At 45.6% G+C, this 24,023-nt stretch overlaps 1 protein-coding gene across 1 annotated transcript; it reads right to left on the minus strand.

The window, feature by feature from the left end:
- Nucleotides 1–11,762: 11,762 nt before the first annotated feature.
- On the minus strand, nt 11,763–22,594 carry LOC125455067 (endonuclease 8-like 2). Its single transcript, XM_048536592.2, has 4 exons — nt 22,197–22,594; nt 20,867–21,216; nt 19,702–19,898; nt 11,763–12,164 (listed from the first exon to the last, which is right to left on the minus strand). Exons 1-4 carry the CDS (start codon nt 22,332–22,334, stop codon nt 11,881–11,883), a joined length of 969 nt encoding a protein of 322 aa, XP_048392549.1. The 5' UTR covers nt 22,335–22,594; the 3' UTR covers nt 11,763–11,880.
- Nucleotides 22,595–24,023: the final 1,429 nt, after the last annotated feature.

Below are 24,023 nucleotides of genomic sequence, written 5' to 3' on the forward strand. Positions count from 1 at the left end.
AAACGTTCAGCTTTTAACTGTTGTGAGGGTCAACTTATTAAATGTTGTATTGAGGCACGTGTTGCAGGGAGGGTCCAAGTTCCAAATGTTGGTGTGGCATTGGTGTATACCAGGCAGTCTCAATTATTTGTGAAGGAAGGGTGATTGTATTTGGAAAGAAGGGGACAGTCAGCTAGTGCTTCCACTGTAAGATCTCAAGGAGTCCTGTGGACCTATACCCTGGAGTGGGCTACACAATCCAGGTCACAGGGAAACTGGTACAGAAATAGGCTAATGACGAGCAGCAGTTGTGGGAGCCTGCAACAATATGAAAATGTTCCTAATACAGAGGGGGCTGCAGTTCTAAGGATATGAACAGGAACAGTAGAACATTTTGTCCCTCAAGCCTGCTCCACTAATCAGTGTGATGATGGCGGATCTTCAACTCTCCTTTCCAACCACATCCCTTAATTCCTTGGAAGATCAAAGCAACTGTCTATCTCAACCTTAAATATATTTAATGATGAAATTCCCCCAACTCTCTGGGGGTGAGAATTCCAAAGATTTACAAACCTTTATCAGGAGAAGTTGGATAAACTCAAATTGTTTTCACTGGTTAGAATGAGGTGGAGGGGCAACCTGATAGAGGTCTACAAAATTATGAAAGGTGTAGATAGGATGGATTGTCAGAGGCTTTTTCCCAGGATGTAAAGGTCAACTATAAGAGATCACAGGTTCGAGGTGAGAGAAGGAAAGTTAAGGGTAGAAGTGCAGGGAAAATTTTTAACAAGGAGCAGTAGGTGCCTGGAACGCATTGCCAGCAGAGGTGGTGGAAGCAGGTTACGTTTGCAGTGTTTAGGGTATATCTTGACAGACCCATCATCAGGAGGCGAATGAGGGAAATAAGCTTCCTGCGGGCAATAAGCAGTGCATTTGAATAACGATTACAAGTCAATGCAGGCTTGGTGAGCAAAGGGGCCTGCTCCTGTGCTGTATTGTATTCTACAGGTGATCTAATATCTGTCAAAGATGTGGTTATGAAGGTGTTAAACTGAAACGTGATGAGCTTTTTCCTGTTTGTTGGTCTGCATCGAGGGATATGAGGCTTGGCCAAATGACAATAGAGTTGTAAACTCATTCTAAATTTCTCCAGTTTCTCTACACTAACTGAAGTAAGTGAAGTTGCTATAGTCCCAGAAGGCTGCTCTCTCATTAGAGAGACGCAACTTTTAGTGGTTTAACCCGAGGGTCTTCACACCTCAAGCAAGGAATGAGGTGGAGTTGTTGGGACCTTCACAGTGACCTCAGCCAGTGTAAGAAATGAACCCATGCTGTTGGCATCACTACAACATAAACCATCTGTCCATTCACCTGAGCTAACCAAAGTACTTCACCCATGATACCATATATTGGATTTTCCAGCATCTGCAGTTCCCATTATCAATGATTTCAGTGGTGACTGGATTGGCATTTGATGGACACAAACTGGCAGGGACTGGAGTGGGAGGGAATGGAGCTAACTTACTCTGCAGTCAGCTACCAGGTCCAAATGGACCAAATGGCCTCTTTCAGTACCAAAAGGATTCAATAACATTACAAGTCTTCCAATCATGAAGATTTTGGGCATAGTAAATAGGCAAGTACTGTTCCCATCACTGGAAGAGATGTGAATCAAGAACTCCTTTTTCAGCTCACGGCAAGAGACCATGGTGGCACGGGAAATTCTTTTCTACAATGCAATTGTTAAGGTCTGGAGAGGTAACGGTCTGGCGGCATTATCACTACACTGTTAATCTAGAGACCGAGAAAATGCCCTGGGTACCCTGGTTCCAATCCCACCACGGTGGAATTTGAATTCAATGAAAAACATCTGGAATTAAGAATCTAATGATAACCATGAATCCATTCTCAATTGTCAGAAAAATCCATCTGGTTCACTAACGTCCTTTAGGAAGGGAAATTGCCATCCTTACGTGGTCTGACCTACTTGTGACTCCAGACCCACAACAATGTATTTGACTCTGAACTACCCCCTGGGTAATTAGGGATGGACAATAAATGCTGCCTAGCCAGTCACGCCCACATCACGTGAATGAAGTTATTTTCGAAACACACTGCCTAAGAATGGTGGAAGCAGAACAATCATAGGTTTCAAAAGGGAATTGGACAAGGAACTGAAAAAACAACTCTGCAGTGCTATGAGGAAAGGGTGGGGGAATGGGGCTGGCTAAACAGCAAAAGCTGCCAGAGACAGGCCAAAAGGCCTCCAGGCTACAGACAGTAGGAGTAACCAGAAGGCAAAGTACAGGGCTAATGGTAAGATTCTTAGTAGTGTAGATGAGCAGAGAGATCACCGTGTCCATGTACACAGATCCTTGAAAGTTGCCACCCAGGTTGACAGGGCTGTTAAGGCATACAGTGTTTTAGCTTTTATTAATAGAGGGATCGAGTTCCGGAATCAAGAGGTTATGGTGAAGCTGTACAAAACTCTGGTGTGGCCGCACTTGGAGTATTGTGCACAGTTCTGGTCACCGCATTATAAGAAGAATGTGGAAACTTTGGAAAGGGTGCAGAGGAGATTTACTCAGATGTTGCCTGGTATGGAGGGAAGGTCTTACGAGGAAAGGCTGAGGGACTTGAGGCTGTTTTCATCAGAGAGAAGAAGGTTGAGAGGTGACTTAATTGAAACATATAAAATAATCAGAGGGTTAGAGAGGGTGGATAGGGAGAGCCTTTTTCCTAGGATGGTGACGGCGAGCATGAGGGGGCATAGCTTTAAATTGAGGGGTGAAAGATATAGGACAGGTGTCAGAGGTAGTTTCTTTACTCAGAGTAGTAAGGGAATGGAACGCTTTGCCTGCAACGGTAATAGATTCGCCAACTTTAGGTACATTTAAGTCGTCACTGGACAAGCATATAGACGTACATGGAATAGTGTAGGTTAGATGGGCTTGAGATCGGTATGACAGGTCGGCACAACATCGAGGGCTGAAGGGCCTGTACTGTGCTGTAATGTTCTATGTTCTATCTGTTCTATGTTCTATGTTCATCCTGTGATTTCATAAGTCATTGATGTTAGTGACAATGACTGTGCCCAGTGTGAAACATCTGTCCATTTGTCTGGGACAGAGCCTTCCTGGCTACACATTAAGCACACAAACAGTGGCCAATACTGGGACCATAGAAAACTGCTTCACAGTCTCACAAAGCATGGAACTCAAGGAACCAGTCAACATCTGATCAGTGGGGACAGGACCTTATCATTACCTTCAGGTAGAGAATTTGCCACCATGTTCTTTCCAGTGCACAATGGCATGCAAGCTGCCATCCTCACCAACAGATTCATCACAGCCTCGAAAAGAGTGCATGCTGGGTTTAAATGAAGCTGTGTCATCACTCTTCTCTATCTTACTCACTGCAACACTCTATCCCAACTTCAGGAAGTCTCCTGCAGTATACAGTAATACAGCAATACAGCACGGGCACAGACCCTTCAGCCCACCAAGACTGCATCAATTCCTTATCCTTATTTAAACCTGCAGCTAACTGTCCACGTGTGTATCAAAATACGCCTTAAATGCTGCTAACGCGCTTGCTTCCATCACCTCCACTGGCAGTGCATTCAAGGCACTAAGGCGTGGCCTTCAAGATGTCTATAAAATTAGGAGCATGGATAGGGTAAATAGACAGGTCTTTTAGCAAGTTTTGAGAAGATTTGTAGCTCAGGTTGAGTTTCTGGATGTGAGTTTGCTCGCTGAGCTGGAAGGTTAGCTTTCAGATGTTTCATCAGCATTCTAGGTAACATCATCAGTGAGTATCCGACGAAGCGCTGGTGTTATGTCCTGCTTTCTATTTATCTGTTTAGGTTTCCTTGGATAAATGGAAAGCAGGACATAACACCAGCGCTTCATCGGAGGCTCACTGATGTTGCCTAGAATGGTGACGAAACGTCTGAAAACTAACCTTCCAGCACAGCGAGCAAACTCACATCCAGACAGGTCTTTTCCCTGGGATGGGGAGTCCAAACCTAGATGGGCATAGGTTTAAGGTGAGAGGGGAAAGATTTAAAAGGGACCTGAGGGGTAACTTTTTCAAACACAGGGTGCTGTACGTATGGAAGGAGCTGCCAGAGAAAATGGTGCAGGCTGGTATCATTACAACACTTAAAAGGCATCTGGAGGGGGGCATTAAAAGGAAGGCTTTAGAGGGATATAGGCCAAGTCCTGGCAAATGGGTCTAGATTAATGTGGGGTATCTGGTTGGCATGGACAAGATGGACTGAAGTGTCTCTGTGACTCTATGATATTCTCCATTAAAGTCAGCGTTCTACAGCACGGAATAAAGGCCTATGACGTCTGCAACAGTCAAAATCAACCTGCTAACTATTGTAAACCCATTTCACAGCATTTAGCCACAGCCTTTTCTGCTTTGGTATGACAAGTGCACATCTAAATACTTCTTAAACGTTGAGGGTTTCTGCCTCTACCACCCTTACTGGCAGTGAGTTCCAGATCCCGACCTGGAATCTGGGTGAAAAAGGTTTTCCTCACACTCCCTCTGCCTGTTGTCTTAAGTCGATGCTGTCTGGTCATTCCTATCAATGTGACCAAGAAGATAAATATGAGTAAAGCAACAAGATTGCTGTTTTAGCTGGCCGTATTAGAGCCCCTGCATTATTTCTCCCAAACCAGCTCAGTAAGGGTAGCCTTGAGGTGGTGTTCGTTGAGTGTATCCGTGATAGTTTTCTGGAACATTATGGAATGGAACCGACGAGGGAGCAAGCTATCCTAGATCTGGTCCTGTGTAATGAGACAGGAATAATTAGTGACCTCATAGCTAGGGATTCTCTTGGAAGGAGTGATCACAGTCTGGTTGAATTTAGAAAACAAATGGAGCGTGTGAAGATAAACTCCAATACCAGGGTCCTGCGCTTGAACAACAGGGTCTACAATAGAGGAGAAAGCAGTGGGGCACGGGTCCCTGGCACAGAGTCTGTTCCTGCTGCTCAGAAGGGAAGGGGGAAGACGAGCAGAGCATTAGTCACTGGGGACTCCATAGTTAGGGGGACAGATAGGAGATTCTGTGGGGACGAGAGAGACTCACGGTTGGTGTGTTGCCTCCCAGGTGGCAGGGTGCTTGATGTCTCTGATCGTGTTTTTGGGATCCTTAAGAGGGAGGGGGAGCAGCCCCAAGTCATGGTCCACATTAGCACCAACAACATAGGTACGAAGAGAGATGGGGATTTAAGGCAGAAATTCAGGGAGCTAGGATGGAAGCTGAGAGCTAGGACGAACAGAGTTGTTGTCTCTTGTTTGTTGCCCGTGTCTCGTGCTAGTGAAGCAAGGAATAGGGAGAGAGAGGAGTTGAACACGTGGCTACAGGGATGGTGCAGGAGGGAGGGTTGTGGATTCTTGGATAACTGGGGCTCTTTCTGGGGGAGGTGGGACCTCTACAAGCAAGATGGTCTTCACCTGAACCAGAGGGGTACCGATATCCTGGGGGGGGGAAATTTGCTAAGGCTATTCGGGTAGGTTTAAACTAATTCAGCAGGGGGATGGGCACCAAAATTGTAGTTCGACTATAGAAAAGGTTGAGAGTAGGGTGGTCCGAAATAAAGTTTCAGGGAAGCAAGATGGCACCGGCAAGCAAGAAGTTGGTTTGAAGTGTGTCTACTTCAATGCCAGGAGCATCCAGAATAAGGTGGGTGAACTTGCAGCATGGGTTAGTACCTGGGACTTCGATGTTGTGGCCATTTCGGAGACATGGATAGAGCAGGGACAGGAATGGTTGTTGCAGGTTCCGGGATTTAGATGTTTCAGTAAGAACAGAGAAGATGGTAAAAGGGGGGTGGGGGAGGTGTGGCATTGTTGGTCAAGGACAGTATTATAGTTGCAGAAAGGATGTTTGGAGACTCGTCAGCTGAGGTAGTATGGGCTGATGTTAGAAACAGGAAAGGAGAGGTCACCCTGTTGTGAGTTTTCTATAGGCCTCCAAATAGTTCCAGAGATGTAGAGGAAAGAATAGCAAAGATGATTCTCGATAGGAGTGAGAGAGACAGGGTAGTTGTCATGGGGGAACTTCAACTTTCCAAATATTGACTGGGAACACGATAGTTCGAGTACTATAGATGGGTCAGTTTTAATCCAGTGTGTGCAGGAGGGCTTCCTGACACAGTATATAACTAGGCCAACAAGGGGCGAAGCCACATTAGATTTGGTACTGGGTAATGAGCCCGGCCAGGTGTTAGGTTTGGAAGTAGGTGAGCACTTTGGTGATAACGATCACAATTCTGTTACGTTTACTTTAGTGATGGAAAGGGATAGGCGTATACCACTGGGCAAGAGTTATAGCTGGGGGAAAGGCAATTACGATGAGATTAGTCAAGATTTAGGGAGCATAGGATGGGGAAGGAAAATGCAGGGGATGGGCACATTAGAAATGTCGAGCTTATTCAAGGAAAAGCTCCTGTGTGTCCTAGATAACAATGTACCTGTCAGGCAGGGAGGAAGCTGTAGAGCATGGGAGCCGTGGTTTACGAAGGAGGTGGAATCTCTGGTCAAGAGGAAGAAGAAGGCTTATGTTAGGATGAGATGTGAAGGCTCAGTTAGGGTGCTTGAGGGCTACGAGGTAGCCAGGAAAGACCTAAAGAGAGCTCAGAACAGCCAGGAGGAGACATGAGAAGTTGTTGGTGGATAGGATCAGGGTAAACCCTAAGGCTTTCTATAGGTATTTAAAGAATAAAAGAATGATGAAAGTAAGATTAGGGCCAATCAAGGATAGTAGTGGGAAGCCGTGTGTGGAGTCAGAGGAGATATGGGAAGCACTAAATTAATATTTTTCAACAGTATTCACTCTAGAAAATGACAATGTTGTCGAGGAGAATACGGAGATACCGGCTACTAGACTAGGTGGGATTGAGGTTCACAAGGAAGAGGTATTACAAATCCTACAGAGGGTGAAGATACATAGGTCCCCTGGGCCAGATGGGATTTATCCTAGGATCCTCTGGGAAGCCAGGGAGGAGATTGCCAAGCCTTTGGCATTGATCTTTAACTTGTCATTGTCTACAGGAATAGTGTCAGACGATTGGAGGATAGCAAATGTGGTTCCCCTGTTCAAGAAGGGGAGTAGAGACAACCCTGGTAATTATAGACCAGTGAGCCTTACCTCAGTTGTTGGTAAAGTGTTGGAAAAGGTTATAAGAAATAGGATTTATAATCATCTAGAAAAGAATAAATTGATTCGGGATAGTCAGCACGGTTTTGTGAAGGGAAGGTCGTGCCTCACAAACCTTATTGAGTTCTTTGAGAAGGTGACCAAACAGGTAGATGAGAGTAAACCGGTTGATGTGGTGTATATGGATTTCAGCAAGGCGTTCGATAAGGTTCCCCACAGTAGGCTATTGTACAAAATGCAGAGGAATGGAATTGTGAGAGATATAGCAGTCTGGATCGGAAATTGGCTTGCTGAAAGAAGACAGAGGGTGGTAGTTGATGGGAAATGTTCATCCTGGAGACCAATTACTAGTGGTGTACCACAAGGGTCGGTGTTGGGTCCACTGTTAGAACATAGAACATAGAACATAGAACAGTACAGCACAGAACAGGCCCTTCAGCCCACAATGTTGTGCCGACCATTGATCCTCATGGATGCACCCTCAAATTTCTGTGACCATATGCATGTCCAGCAGTCTCTTAAATGACCCCAATGACCTTGCTTCCACAACTGCTGCTGGCAACGCATTCCATGCTCTCACAACTCTCTGCGTAAAGAACCTGCCTCTGACATCCCCTCTATACTTTCCACCAACCAGCTTAAAACTATGACCCCTCGTGCTAGCCATTTCTGCCCTGGGAAATAGTCTCTGGCTATCGACTCTATCTATGCCTCTCATTATCTTGTATACCTCAATTAGGTCCCCTCTCCTCCTCCTTTTCTCCAATGAAAAGAGACCGAGCTCAGTCAACCTCTCTTCATAAGATAAGCCCTCCAGTCCAGGCAGCATCCTGGTAAACCTCCTCTGAACCCTCTCCAAAGCATCCACATCTTTCCTATAATAGGGCGCCCAGAACTGGACGCAGTATTCCAAGTGCGGTCTAACCAAAGTTTTATAGAGCTGCAACAAGATCTCACGACTCTTAAACTCAATCCCCCTGTTAATGAAAGCCAAAACACCATATGCTTTCTTAACAACCCTGTCCACTTGGGTGGCCATTTTAAGGGATCTATGTATCTGCACACCAAGATCCCTCTGTTCCTCCACGCTGCCAAGAATCCTATCCTTAATCCTGTACTCAGCTTTCAAATTCGACCTTCCAAATGTTTGTCATTTTTATAAATGACCTGAATGTGGGCATAGAAGGATGGGTTAGTAAATTTGCAGACGACACTAAGGTCGGTGGAGTTGTGGATAGTGACGAAGGATGCTGTAGGTTGCAGAGAGACATAGATAAGCTGCAGAGCTGGGCTGAGAGGTGGCAAATGGAGCTTAACGCAGACAAGTGTGAGGTGATGCACTTTGGTAGCAGTAACCGGAAGGCAAAATACTGGGCCAATGATAAGATTTTTGGTAGTGGAGATGAGCAGAGAGATCTCGGTGTCCATGTACACAGATCCTTGAAAGTTGCCACCCAGGTTGACAGGGTTGTTAAGAAGGCATACAGTGTTTTAGTTTTTATTAATAGAGGGATCGAGTTCCGGAACCAAGTGGTTATGGTGAAGCTGTACAAAACTCTGGTGCGGCCGCACTTGGAGTATTGCGTACTGTCCTGGTCACCGCATTATAAGAAGGATGTGGAAGCTTTGGAAAGAGTGCAGAGGAGATTTACTAGGATGTTGCCCGGTCTGGAGGGAAGGTCTTACGAGGAAAGGCTGAGGGACTTGAGGCTGTTTTCATTAGAGAGAAGAAGGTTGAGAGGTGACTTAATTGAAACATATAAAACAATCAGAGGGTTAGATAGGCTGGATAGGGAGAGCCTTTTTCCTAGGACGGTGACAGCGAGCTCCAGGGGGCATAGCTTTAAATTGAGGGGTGAAAGATATGGGACAGATGTCAGAGGTGGTTTCTTTTACTCAGAGAGTCGTAAGGGAATGGAACGCTTTGCCTGCAATGGTAGTAGATTCGCCAACTTTAGGTACATTTAAGTCGTCATTGGATAAGCATATGGACGTACATGGATTAGCATAGGTTAGATGGGCTTGAGATCGGTATGACAGGTCGGCACAACATCGAGGGCCGAAGGGCTTGTACTGTGCTGTAATGTTCTATGTTCTATGTTCTAGAATGAGGGAGGGCTTGGCTAAAGTAGACTGGAGACAAACATTTTATGGTGGGACAGTTGACAAGCAGTGGAGGACTTTCAAAGCAATTTTTCAAAGTTCTCAGCAAAAGTATATTCCAGTGAAAAGGAAGGACTGTAGGAAAAAGGGTAATCTGCCATGAGTGTCTAAGGAAATAAGGGAGGCCATCAAATTGAAAGAGAAGGCATACAAAGTGGCCATAAACAGCATGAAACTAGAAGATTGGGAAAACTTTAAAGGTCAACAGAAAGCCACAAAAAGAGCTATAAAGAAAAGTAAGATAGAACATGAGAAAAAACTAGCACAGAATATTAAGAAAGATAGCAAAAGTTTCTGAAAATATATAAAACGAAAAAGAGTGGCTAAAGTAAACATTGGCCCTTTAGAGGATGAGAAGGGGAATTTAGTTATGGGATATAATGAAATGGCCAAGACATTGAACAGGTATTTTGTATCAGTCTTCACTGTGGAGGACACTAATAACATGCCAGTAATTGAGAAAGAAATGATTTAGGTGAGGACCTGGAAACAATCATTATTATGGAAGAGGTAGTGTTGGGCAAGCTAATGGCGATAAGGATTGATAAGTCTCCTGGCCCTGATGGAATGCATCCCAGGGACGAAAAAATGGTGGGAGAAGTAGCAGGTGCACTGGTGGTAATTTTCCAAAATTTGCTGGACTCTGGGGCAATCCCAGCGGATTGGAAAACAGCAAATGTGACGCCACTGTTTAAAAAGGGAGGTAGACAAAAGATGGGGAATTATAGACCAGTTAGCTTAACCTCTGAAGTGGGGAAGATGCTTGAGTCCATTATCAAAGAAGTAATAGCAAGGCTCCTCCATAGAAATTGTCTAGTTGGGCAGACGCAGCATGGGTTCATGAAGGGCAGGTCATGCTTGACAAACAGAACATAGAACACAGAAAAGTACAGCATAGTACAGGCCCTTCGGCCCATGATGTTGTGCCATGGAATAATCCTAATCCAAAAATAAAATAACCTACCCTACATTCCCCTCAATTCACTGCTCTCTATGTGCATGTCCAGCAGTCGCTTAAATAGACACACCCACAGTCCCCCATATACACCGCCTTTTGGAATTCTATGAAGCCAGGTGGTCAATGGGGACCCAGTGGATGTGGGGTACCTGGATTTCCAAAAGGCCTTTGACAAGGTGCTGCACAAGAGGCTGCTGCATAAGATAAGGATGCATGGCGTTCGGGGTAAAGTATTAGCATGGACAGAGGATTGATTGACTAACAGGAGGCAAAGAGTGGGGATAAATGTGTGTTACTATAGCTGGCAATTAGAGACTAGAGGTGTGCCTCAGAGATTGGTGTTGGGACTGCAATTATTTACAATTTATCTCGATGATTTGGAGTTGGGGACCACGTGTAGGGTGTCAAAGTTTGCAGATGACACTAAGATGAGTGGCAGAGCAAACCGTGCAGAGGACTGTGAAGCTTTGCAGAGGAGCATAGATACATTGAGTGGGTGGGCAAAGGTCTGGCAGATGGAATAGAATGTAAATAAACGTGAAGTCATACATTTTGGAAGGAATAATATTAAAATGAATTATTACTTGAATGGTAAAAAGTTGCAGCATGCTGCTATGTAGAGGGACCTGGGTGTCCTTGTGCATGAATCACAGAAGGTTGGTCTGCAGGTGCAACAAGTAAGTAGGAAGGCAAATGGAATTTTGTCCTTCATTGCTAAAGGGATTGAGTTTAAAAGCAGAGAGATTATGTTGTAGCTGTACAAGATGCTGGTGAGGCCACACCTGGCGTACTGTGTGCAGTTTTGGTCTCCTTAGTTGAGGTAGGATGTACTGGCACTGGAGGGGGTGCAGAGGAGGTTCACTAGGTTGATTCCGGAGTTAAGGGGGTTGGCTTATGAGGAGAGACTGAGTAGATTGCAATTATATTCATTGGAATTCAGAAGATTGAAGGGGGATCTTATAGAAACATACAAAATTATGAAGGGAATAGATAAGATAGAAGTAGAGAGGATGTTCCCACTGGCGGGTGAAGCTAGAACAAGAGGGCATAGCCTCAAGATTAGAGGGAGCAGATTTAGGAGTTCACCCAGAGGGTTGTTAATCTATGGAATCCCTTGCCCAGTGAACTAGTTGATGCTACTTCAGTAAACAGGTGAGAGCGCAGGTAAGTGGATTGGAGTCCACGAAAAGATCAGCCATGATCTTATTGAATGGCGGAGCAGGCTCGAAGGGCCAAATGGCCTACTCCTGCTCCTAGTTCTTATGTTCTTACATTCTTATGTAAATGTTGAATTGTGAGTTATCCAGTCAAAGTATTGCTTCAAACATTAATGGATACAATATAATATTTAAATCATCAACTGTAGACAGAATTGAACACAATCTGCTCTCCCCTAGCTAAAAAAGTTCCCACAATCCAGAGTATGCCAGACCCCTCAAAACTTTAGACTGACTGCAGAAGGTATTGTTTTATTTATGCACAGAAAAACAATAACAACAAACAAAATACAGATGTGATCCTCTAAGCGACCCAGCCATCTAGCCAAGGGTCACTAATGCTCTGGGACCCAGTGAACAAACAATACTGTCTGACAGTGCATCAACTCATTGGACAGCAGGTTGGCACACAGGGCACCACCAAGTCGGTCGCTGAAGACAATGAGGTGGTCCCAGGTCTGCCCTTTCCACAGTATGACCCTGAGGGCACTGCTCTCTCTGATAGACATGGTACTTTAAGCCTTTGCCTTTCACCTTTTTGTCCAGCCATTCATGGCTGAACTCAATCACCTTGTCCAGCAGCGTCTGTCGTTGCTCAACACGGAGCAGGCAGCCCAGAGACATGGGGTGGATTGCAGACAGATACAGCACCTCATTCTTAATGATATTCCCTGAAAACAGAGAGTGTACAGTGAGAGATCAACAGAAAAAAACCACTGAACGGAACTGAAAATAAACACTACAGACAAGAGAGGCTTAGTGCACCAAGGTAGAGGGCGGTGTATCTGGGGGACAGTGGGTGGGTTCAGCCTTGGACATACTTAATCAGCAAGGGGAAACTAACGGTTACAAGGAAAAGGCACTGCAGAAATTCAAAGACTCCCACCCAGCACCTTCCAAACCCATGACCACTTCAATCTAGAAGGACAAGGGCAGCAGATACACAGGAACACCACTCCCTGCAAGTTCCCCTCCAAGCCATTCACCATCCTGACTTGGAAATATTTTGCCATTCCTTTTCTGTGGCTGGATCAAAATTTTGGAATTCCCTCCCTAAAGGCACTGTGGGTCACAACCAAATGGACTGCAGAGATTCAAGGAGGCAGCTCACCACAACTTTCTCAACAGCAACTAGGGATAGGCAATAAATGTTGGTACCTCAAGAAAGTTAGGCGTCTCATAACCAAAAAAGCAAATGGTCCATAGGCCATCAAGAGAATTGCTTTTCATCTGCTCCAGTGCCATTTGCCCAGGAAAGAAAACACATTCTTTCCACATACTGAGCCCAGTCTTTGGCAGCAGGGTCAAATGATCTAAGCCTCTCAAATAATGGCAGGTCACCAGAAATGCTTACACCAACTCAAAGATGGCTGTTACTAATGATTTCTTCAGGAAAATGCTTTATTCTCATCACCACTGAAATAGCTTCACAGAGGCCGGTAGCCCATCGCTGGGTCACTCTTTATGGCAGGGGCGGGGGCGGGGGTGTGGCATTGTTGGTCAAGGACAGTATTACAGTTGCAGAAAGGGTATTTGGGGACTCGTCAACTGAGGTAGTATGGGCTGAGGTTAGAAACACGAAAGGAGAGGTCACCCTGTTGGGAGTTTTCTATAGGCCTCCGAATAGTTCCAGATATGTAGAGGAAAGGATAGCAAAGATGATTCTTGATGGGAGTGAGAGAGACAGGGTAGTTATCATGGGGGACTTCAACTTTCCAAATATTGACTGGGGACACTATCGTTCGAGTTCTATAGATGGGTCAGTTTTTGTCCAATGTGTGCAGGAGGGCATCTTGACACAGTATGTAGACAGGCCAACAAGGGGCGAAGCCACATTAGATTTGGTACTGGGTAATGAGCCTGGCCAGGTGTTAGATTTGGAAGTATGTGAGCACTTTGGTGATAGCAATCACAATTCTGTTCTGTTTACTTTAGTAATGGAAAGGGATAGGTGTGTACCACTGGGCAAGAGTTATACAAAGAACATACAAAGAACAAACAAAAAACAAAGAAAATTACAGAACAGGAACAGGCCCTTCGGCCCTCCAAGCCGGCGCCAATCAAGATCCTCTGTCTAACCTGTCAACTAATTTCTAACGGTCTGTGTCCATTTGCACCCTGCCCATCCATGTACCTGTCTAAATATATCTTAAAAGACGCTAACGTGTCTGCGTCTACTACCACCCCCGCTGGCAACACGTTCCAGGCACCCACCACCCTTGGTGTAAGGAACTTTCCACGCATATCACTCTTAAACTTTCCTCCTCTCACTTTGAACTCATGACCCCTAGTAATTGAGTCCCCGACTCTGGGAAAAAGCTTCTTGCTGTTCACCCTGTCAATACCCCTCATGATTTTGTAGACCTGGAGGAAAGGCAATTACGATGAGATTAGGCAAGATTTAGGGAGCATAGAATGGGGAAGGAAACTGCAGGGGATGGGCACATTTGAAATGTGGAGCTTATTCAAGGAAAAGCTCCTGTGTGTCCTAAATAAGTACGTACCTGTCAGGCAGGGAGGAAGCTGTAGAGTGCGGGAGCCGTGGTTTACGAAGGAGGTGGAATCTCTGGTCAAGAGGAAGAAGAAGGCTTATGTTAGGATGAGATGTGATGGCTCAGTTAGGGCACTTGAGGGCTATGAGTTAGCCAGGAAAGACCTAAAGAGAGAGTTCAGAAGAGCCAGGAGGAGACATGAGAAGTTGTTGGCGGATAGGATCAGGGTAAACCCTAAGGCTTTCTACAGGTATTTAAGGAAGAAAAGAATGACGAAAGTAAGATTAGGGCCAATCAAGGATAGTAGTGGGAAGTTGTGAGTGGAGTCAGAGGAGATAGGGGAAGCACTAAATGAATATTTTTCAACAGTATTCACTCTATAAAACAACAATGTTGTCGAGGAGAATACTGAGATACAGGCTACTAGACTAGGTGGGATTGAGGTTCACAAGGAAGACGTATTAGAAATCCTACAGAGTGTGAAGATAGATAAGTCCCCTGGGCCGGATGGGATTTATCCTCGGATCCTCTGGGAAGCCAGGGAGGGGATTGCCAGGCCTTTGGCATTGATCTTTAAGTCGTCATTGTCTACAGGAATAGTGCCAGACGACTGGAGGACAGCAAATGTGGTTCTCCTGTTCAAGAAGGGGAGTAGAGACAACCCTGGTAATTATAGACCAGTGAGCCTTACCTCAGTTGTTGGTAAAGTGTTGGAAAAGGTTATAAGAAATAGGATTTATAATCATCTAGAAAAGAATAATTTGATTAGGGATAGTCAGCGTGGTTTTGTGAAGGGAAGGTCGTGCCTCACAAACCTTATTGAGTTCTTTGAGAAGGTGACCAAACAGGTGGATGAGAGTAAAACGGTTGATGTGGTGTATATGGATTTCAGCAAGGCGTTCGATAAGGTTTCCCACAATAGGCTATTGTACAAAATGCAGAGGAATGGGGTTGTGGGAGATGTAGCAGTTTGGATCAGAAATTGGCTTGCTGAAAGAAGACAGAGGATGGTGGTTGATGGGAAATGTTCATCCTGGAGACCACAAGGGTCGGTGTTGGGTCCACTGCTGTTTGTCATTTTTATAAATGACCTGGATGAGGGCGTAGAAGGATGGGTTAGTAAATTTGCAGATGACCCTAAGGATAGTGAAGAAGGATGTTGTAGATTATAGACAGGCATAGATAAGCTGCAGAGCTGGGCTGAGGGGTGGCAAATGGAGTTTAATGTGGACAAATGTGAGGCGATGCACTTTGGTAGAAGTAACCGGAAGGCAACGCACTGGGCTAATGATAAGATTCTTGGTAGTGTAGATGAGCAGAGAGATCTCGGCGTCCATGTACACAGACCCTTGAAAGTTGCCACCCAGGTTGACAGGGCTGTTAAGAAGGCATGCAGTGTTTTAGCTTTTATTAATAGAGGGATCGAGTTCCAGAACCAAGAGGTTATGGTGAAGCTGTACAAAACTCTGGTGCGGCCGTACTTGGAGTATTGTGTACAGTTCTGGTCACCGCATTATAAGAAGGATGTGGAAGCTTTGGAAAGGGTGCAGAGGAGACTTACTAGGATGTTGCCTGGTATGGAGGGAAGGTCTTACGAGGAAAGGCTGAGGGACTTGAGGCTGTTTTCATCAGAGAGAAGAAGGTTGAGAGGTGACTTAATTGAAACATATAAAACAATTAGAGGGTTAGATAGGGTGAATAGGGAGAGCCTTTTTCCTAGGATGGTGACAGCGAGCATGAGGGGACATAGCTTTAAATTGAGGGGTGACAGTTGTCAGAGGTAGTTTCTTTACTCAGAGTAGTAAGGGAATGGAACGCTTTGCCTGCAATGGTAGTAGATTCGCCAACTTTAGGTACATTTAAGTCGTCATTGGACAAGCATATGGATGTACATGGAATAGTGTAGGTTAGATGGACTTCAGATCAGCATGACAGGTCAGCACAACATCGAGGGCCGAAGGGCCTGTACTGTGCTGTAATGTTCTATGTTCTATGCACACGTGGAAAGTCCTTGACACTGGCACAGCCCCGCCTGACTCATCAACCAGAGTGCCAGAATCGCTGACACTCACCCTTTTTAATCTGTCAGCCAGGGCTCCCTGACTGCACCAGGTTACCTGCTCTAATTGGGGAGCTCAGAATAGGAGGTCCAGTTGGCTGACCTCATTACAAGCAGTATTCTAGATCCCCATCGCCCTCTGGTGATAAAAAATGTTTTCCACTTTTCAATCATGCCCCCTTGTTACTGACCCTTTAATCAAGGGGAACAGATGCTTTCTATTCACCACATCCATACCCCTCAATCTTAGACACCTCTAACAGCTGCTCCCCACTCCCCAACCTCTTCCGCTCTAAAGAAAACAACCGAGCTTATGCAGCTTCTTTTCATCACTGAAACTCTCCATCCCAGGCACATCCTGGTGAATCTCCTCTGTATCCTCTTCAGCACAATCACATCCTTCCTACAGTGTGCTGACCAGAATTACAACCCAACTTCAGCTGTGGCATAACTAATGTTCTATACATCTCCAACATAATCTCTCTGCTCTCATGATTCATGCCTTGACAGATGAAGGCAAGCATCCCATACAACCTTCTTAACTACCCTACTAATCCGTCCATCCACCTTCAGGGATGTGGACAAACATCCCAACATTACCCTGTTCCTCTGAGCATCCTCATGTCACAGCATTCATTGTATGCTTCTTGGTTATTTCTTCTAACGTGTCTCACCTCTCATTTATCAGCGTTCAATCCCATCTGTCAATGAGCTGCACATCATGATCTCAAAAGAATACAAGCTCCTTAATTAGGGCAATTAATCTAGTTGAATTAAGGAACCCTAGCTGACAGATAAAAAAATGTGAATGTCACAGATTCTGATATCCTGGGTGCTGGCTCTAAGGTGGCTGTGCCAGAGTCATAGAGTTTCCACATGCAAATAAAGGATGATTTAGTGATGGGATACTGTCCTCTGTGGAGTTTATATTCTCTTGAACCCAAGACATTTTTTCTCAATGTTGATCACCCAGTCAATCTTCATGTTATCTGCAAACTTTCCTCCTGCAACATTCTCATATAGATCATTTGTGATTATCACAAACAATAAGGCCCAGCACTGATCCCTGTGGCACACGACTGTACACCAGCCTCCAGTCACACAGTCTACTACCACCTCTTGGCGCCTGCCACTCAGCCAATTTATGATCCATTTTGCAAATTTACTCTGGATCCCATAAGCTTTTACCTTCTTTATTAGTCTTCCATGTGTGTCCTTGACAAAGACTGCCTTATTAGTCTGTTCACCCACAATTTCTTGCTTCTTCCCATTTAGAAATTGTGTTGATTTTTTTTGCATAGAGTCCCATCTATCAGTTTTTTCTACTTCCTTAATGTACAAATACCCCATTGCCAGCTCAACTAATGTCAGAAAATCTAGAGACAGAGCTCTCTGATCCGTCATCCAAGTCAATTATCAACTGAGCATAAAGTTGGGGCTCCAACACAGATCCTTGGGGAACACCACTTGTCACATGAATTCTCAACCAGAGATGTTGTCTCCACCCCCATAAAGTCTGTGTGATTCTAAAATAGGACAAAGTGCCCACTCACTATTGTCTCTGATAATAAATTCTAATCACTTGCTGAAAACTGATGTGAAACTGGCAGTTGTGTAGTTAGGGTTTCAGTGAAGATCTACAGCTCAGGTATTGGCTGTAGGTCTTGGTGTGTTCACCTAGCTGGGAGGTTTGAGAGCAGGCCCTTCATCCCCTTACTAGGTGACACACTGAGTGCCGTGGAGCCTCCTGTGAAGCGCTGTTGTCCTGTGCCAGTTTGAATTTATATATGGTCTGGTTTTTGCTTCTTTCGGTAGGTGCCAGTTCCACTTGTGTGCAGTAAGGATCAGTATAATTGGGCCTAATTCAATGTGTTTGTTGATGGAGTCTGTGGATAAATGCCAAGCCTCCAGGAATTCCCTGGCTGTCCCTCGGTTTGGTTTGTCAGATGATAATAGTGTTTTCCCAGGTGAAAGAGTGGTTTTTCAGGTCTGTGTGTACTATAACCAGGGATACCTGGTTGTGTTGTTTCATTGCTAGCTGAAGTTTGTGGATGTGGGTCGCTCGTTGTCTGCTTGTTTGTCCCAAGGTGTTTTGCACTGTCTCCGCATGGTATCCTGTAAACCACATCTATCCTGTCCATGGTATCGATTGGGTCTTTAACCCTGGTCAGCTGCTGCCTTAGTGTAGCTGCCGGTTTGTGTGCTGTCATGATTCCTAGCAGTCTGAGTCATCTGGCTGTTAGTTCTGAGGCGTTTTTTATAAACGACATGGTGGTTACTGTTTAGGATTTTGGGGCGTGCTGATTGTGTTGTCTGTTGGCTAGGCATCGGTGGGTGAAGCTGTGGGTATCTATTCCTGGTAAAGACCTTGTAGAGGTGTTCTCCTTCTTCCTTCTGCAGATCGGGTTCACTGCAGTATGTCATGACCCTTTTGAACAGGGTCCTAATGCAGCTCTTCCTGTGTGAGTTGGGGTGGTTACTGAGATAGTTTAAGACCTGGTCAGTATGTGTGGATTTCCTGTGTACTTTTGTAGTGAAGTCACCGTTCTCTTTTTCTTTTCAGCATCATGTCCAGGAATGGGATTTTGTTGTTTTCCTCCTCTCTTGTAAATTTGACCCCTGAGAGTGTGGATGAGTCAGTTGGTGATTGCAAATTCTGTTCTTTTCATCATTACGCAAGTGTTGTCCACTCTTCTGATCCAGAACTTGGGTTGGATCTATGGGAGGGCTGTTTGCTCCAGTCTTCGCAGGACTGCCTCAACTATCAGTCTGGAGATGGGTGAGCCCATGGGAATACTGTTGATCTGCTCATATATCTTGCTGCTGAATGTAAAGCGTGTTGTTAAGCTCAAGTTCAGTAGTTTCAGTATGCAGTTCCTCGTGTCATTTGTTGTGTTTGTCCAGTAGGTTGAATTTGGTTTCTTTGGTTGGGTTTTTGTTGACTGATATAAACAATGATGTAACATTGAACAAGATCATCACTTCTGCCTGGTTTATTTTAGTGTTCTTGATGCTGTCCAGGAATTCTGGTGTTAATTGTATGGAGTGTCTTGAACAAGATGTTTAAGATTTTGTTGTAGTTCCTTTGCTAATTTAAGAGATGGGGTTCCTGGTAGAGCCACACTTGGTGTGAGGGGTATGTCAGGCTTGTGTAGATGTATCAGAGATAATGGGAACTGCAGATGCTGGAGAATCCAAGATAACAAAGTGTGGAGCTGGATGAACACAGCAGGCCAAGCAGCATCTCAGGAGCACAAAAGCTGACGTTTTGGGCCTAGTCCCTTCATTAGAGAGGGGGATGGGGAGAGGGTTCTGAAATAAATAGGGAGAGAGGGGGAGGCAGACCGAAGACAGATAGTAGTTATCTCATTTCCTTCTTAAATGATACTTGCTATAAACAGGTCTTGGAGACAATCTATGAAAAAGCAGGGTTCAGAATGGCACAGTAAGGGGGCAGTGGGTGGGTTGCAGAAAACTATGGACTTCCTTTGTTTCTGAGATGATAACTGGGTACCCGGCAAAGGCACAAGAACGTGGGAACAATCAACTCCTGACCGAGGTAAAACAGTAAACACAAATATCAAACATGCCCAGCTTCTCCCTTCACAAACTACTTTCCTACCACCATCTGTTAATAGTCTGGAATGTGTTACTGACCAAGGCCAGAGAACAGCTGTTGGTTGAGCAGGGTGTAGCAGACAGGCTGAGCTTGTTTCAGTGCCTGTAGTGCCACATTCCTGTCGAACTTCGGGTGCAGGATGTCAGAGGTATGTCCAGAGGAAGGGCTGCTGCAGAGACAGATCCGGCAGTTATAGAACACAAGAAACTGCTCTCCGGGGAAATAGAGCACCAACCTGTTGACACAGAGAGAGAGAGAGAGAGAGAGAGAGAGAGAGAGAGGTGAAGAGAATGATTAGCATCTCTCCTCACAGAACTCCACTCAGAATTTCAACCTCCTCATTCACACTATTCTGTCCTCTGACTTCTGTTTACTTCCTCAAACCAGATAAGGGTCCTGTGGCCTGTTGCCCCTCTGGGTGCTCAGGGTGAGAGCTGATTTTCCCTATTAGTCTGAACACAGAGAGCTTGCAGTTCCCCAATGAAAAGGGGATCACTCTCATTAAAATACAATATAGTCTGACCCTGATCCAGACCTGAACTCCCATCTCTCTGCCCACCTCCCTCTGGGGTGAAGAGAGATTAAGTTCATCAGCAATTCTAAGAACAGTATTTATTTAAAAAGAACCAAAGGTTGTAAACTTGTAGATTGAGAAAGTTTTAATTAAATATCAGCCAAACGATGATTAAGAGGGAGGAGAAAAAAAAATGACAGAAAACTGGCTAGAAATACCTAGATAACAAGGTGTAGAGCTGGATGAACACAGCAGGCCAAGCAGCATCAGAGGAGCAGGAAAGCTGATGTTTTGGGCCTAGACCCTTCTTCTGAAATGGGGGATCCCCCTTCCCCTCCCCCCATTTCTGAAGGCAGCTCTAGCCACACCTCCATTTCCTGCCTACTAACCTCATCCCACCTCCTTGACCTGTCCGTCTTCCCTGGACTGACCTATCCCCTCCCTACCTCCTCACCTATACTCTCCTCTCCACCTATCTTCTTTTCTCTCCATCTTCGGTCTGCCTCCCCCTCTCTCCCTATTTATTCCAGAACCCTCACCCCATCCCCCTCTCTAATGAAGGGTCTAGGCCCAAAACGTCAGCTTTTGTGCTCCTGAGATGCTGCTGGGCCTGCTGTGTTCATCCAGCCTCACGTTTTATTAGCCTAGATGATAACCCCATTTCTCTCACCAACTTGCTTTTACCATACCTTGGTGATGGATCCTGCCAGTCTCCCTTCTTATTGGCACCTTTTGCCCGTGAAAACTCATTGGCCCGAACACTTCCAAACATCCCAAAGTGAAATCGCAGCCATTGCATTTCATGCTGATGGTTCAACTGGTCTTGCCCCAAGGACAGGGCACTGCTTTCCCAAGTCTCCTCCTGCTCTTTTCTCATGGTGCCCCCCTCTATCACTTGTTGCTTGCTGGCGGAGCCCTGTGCTGGTACCCAGGCTGGATCAGGCATCTTCTGGGCATGTGCAATCCCTAGTTTTGGACAATTGGATTCCAGTCTATGGCCAACAGAAGCAAAGCCCAGGAAGAGATTTTTGCCATGGACCTGAACCAAAGAGAAAGACTTAGTTTTAATCAGAAACAGCATAAGGCAGTGTTGGGAGTCAAGTGTGTTAGACATACAGAGAGATTCCAAGACCGTGAGTTAGATGGAATGAGCACACTAACCATATATCCAGCAAAACCAGAGATATTCCAAACAAACAACACAGCAAGTTCCAAACAGAGCAAACAACAAATGAAGCACGAGTCACGGTGGAAGGGAGAGAGGAACAAAGTGAGAGAGTAACCCACAATCTAACCACTCAGGGTTACTATTGACCGGAAACTCAACTGCACAAGCCACATAAGTATATGATATAACAAGATGTGGAGCTGGATGAACTACAAGAGCAGGTCAGAGGCTAGGAATACCATAGCAAGTAACTCACCTACCGACACCCCGAAGCCTGTCCACCACCTACAGAGCACAGGTCAGTAGCGTGATAGAATACTCGCCATGTGCCTGGATAGAGCAGCTCCAATAACACTCGAGGATCTCAACACACTCCAGGACAGAGTAGCCCTGTTGTTGGTGTGAATGTTTGTGGATGTGATGCCAATGACACTCAGTAGGAGCAGTGTGCACTCTCTACAAGACGTACTGCAGTGATTCAATAGGGGTCCTTCAGCAGCAACGTCCAAATCCACAACTACTTCCATCGAGAAAGACAGGTGTAGCAGGTACATGGCTCACTACCCCCACAGGTTCGTCTCCAAGCCACTCACCGTCCTGACTTGGAAATATATCACCATTCCTTTCCTGTCACTAGGACAAAATCTTGGAACTCTCTCACTAATAGCAACCTACACCAAAATGACTGCAGTGGTTCAAGGCAGTTCACCATCACCTTCTCAAGTGCACCTAGGGCCAGCCAATGAATACTGGCTCAGCCAGCAACACCCACAATCCCTACACAAATAATAAAACAAATGGAAAGAGAAGTAAGATCAAAGTGCAAAAAGAAAGGAACAAATCATACTCACTTCACTGTGCTGCAGTCTGAGACCCACAAATTGTTGCAGACACACCTGTCTGGTGCTCCCCGAGGCTCTCTGCACAACTTTGCCAACGAAAGGGGAGGTCACAGAATGAAACACTCTCACTGAAGGGCCTTCCGGCATCTCCCTTACACAGACAACTATCACTCCGCTGTACTGTCTGCAGAACAAGGCCTCAACAACAGTGACTCTATCCCCAACTTGTCTTCAAGCAGAAAACCTGCAAACAATTGACCAAGCACCAGAATTCAATGCTTTGACTTGGCTCAAAGGATGAGACAAAAGGCAGGCAACGGGGATTGGCATACAATAAATGCAAAAAGCAAACCAATCACAGAGTGCTGTCAGAATGGTATATTCTGAGAGGACCCTCCTCCCAGGGGATTGTGGTCTCCCCGTGGCCCATCCTCCCAGGGGGTGTGGTTTCCCTGAGGCCATTTCCCCAGTGGGTGTGGTCTCCCTGTGGCCCATCCTCCCAGGTTCAGGGGAGTTTGTTCCCCTTGTGCTGAAAACATAAGTCATGGCAGGTCAAACAATATCCATAGAGAGCAAGCAAGCCATCATTTCAAGAGTAGATGACTCATCAGAGTGCTTGCCTTGTGGTTCCTCTTCAAAGAACAAAGAAAATTACAGCACAGGAACAGGCCCTTCAGCCCTCCAAGCCTGTGCCGATCGAGATCCTCTGTCTAAACCTGTCACCTATTTTCCAAGGATCTGTATCCCTCTGCTCCCTGCCCATTCATGTATCAGCCTAGGTACATCTTAAATGACGCTATCATGCCTGTCTCTACCACTTCTGCTGGCAACGCGTTCCAGGCACCCACCACACTCTGCATAAAGAACTTTACACGCATATCTCCCTTAAACCTTTCCCCTCTCACCTTGAAATCGTGACCCCTAGTAATTGAGTCCCCCACTCTGGGGAAATAGCTTCTTGCTATCCAACCTGTCTACACCTCTCATGATTTTGTAGACCTCAATTAGGTCCCCCCTCAATCTCCATCTTCTAATGAAAATAATCCTAATCTACTTAAACTCTCTTCATAGCAAGTGCCCGCCATACCAGGCAACATCCTGCAGTGCCACAATGATGCCACCCGAAGGTTGCAGGAACAGCAACTCATATTCCGCTTGGGAACCCTGCAGCCCAATGGTATCAATGTGGATTTCACAAGCTTCAAAATCTCCCCTCCCCCCACTGCATCCCAAAACCAGCCCAGCTCGTACCGACCTCCCTAACCTGTTCTTCCTCTCACCTATGCCCTCCTCCCACCTCATGCCGCACTGCCATTTCCCACCTCCTAATCTCATCCTACCCTCTTGACATGTCCGTCTTCCCTGGACTGACCTATCCCCTCCCTACCTCCCCGCCTACACTCACCTTTACTGGCTCCATCCCTGCCTCTTTAATCTGTCTGTCTCCTCTCCAGAAATAATGGAAACTGCAGATGCTGGAGAATCCAAGATAACAAAGTGTGAAGCTGGATGAACACAGCAGGCCAAGCAGCATCTCAGGAGCACAAAAGCTGACGTTTCGGGTCTAGACCCTTCATCAGAGTCTCCTTCATCATGTCTCCTCTCCACCAATCTTCTCCTCTATCCATCTTCAATCCAACTCCCCCTCTCTCCCTATTTAATTCAGAACCCTCTTCCCCTCCCCCATTTCTGATGAAGGATCTGGGCCCGAAACATCAGCTTTCCAGCTCCTAAGATGCTGTTTAGCCTGCTGTGTTCATCTAGCTACACACTATATTATCTTGGATTTTCCAGCATCTGAAGTTCCTATTATCCTGGTGAACCTCCTCTGCACTC

The sequence above is a fragment of the Stegostoma tigrinum genome, chromosome 9, assembly GCF_030684315.1.
Source record: "Stegostoma tigrinum isolate sSteTig4 chromosome 9, sSteTig4.hap1, whole genome shotgun sequence".
Classification (NCBI taxonomy): domain Eukaryota; kingdom Metazoa; phylum Chordata; class Chondrichthyes; order Orectolobiformes; family Stegostomatidae; genus Stegostoma; species Stegostoma tigrinum.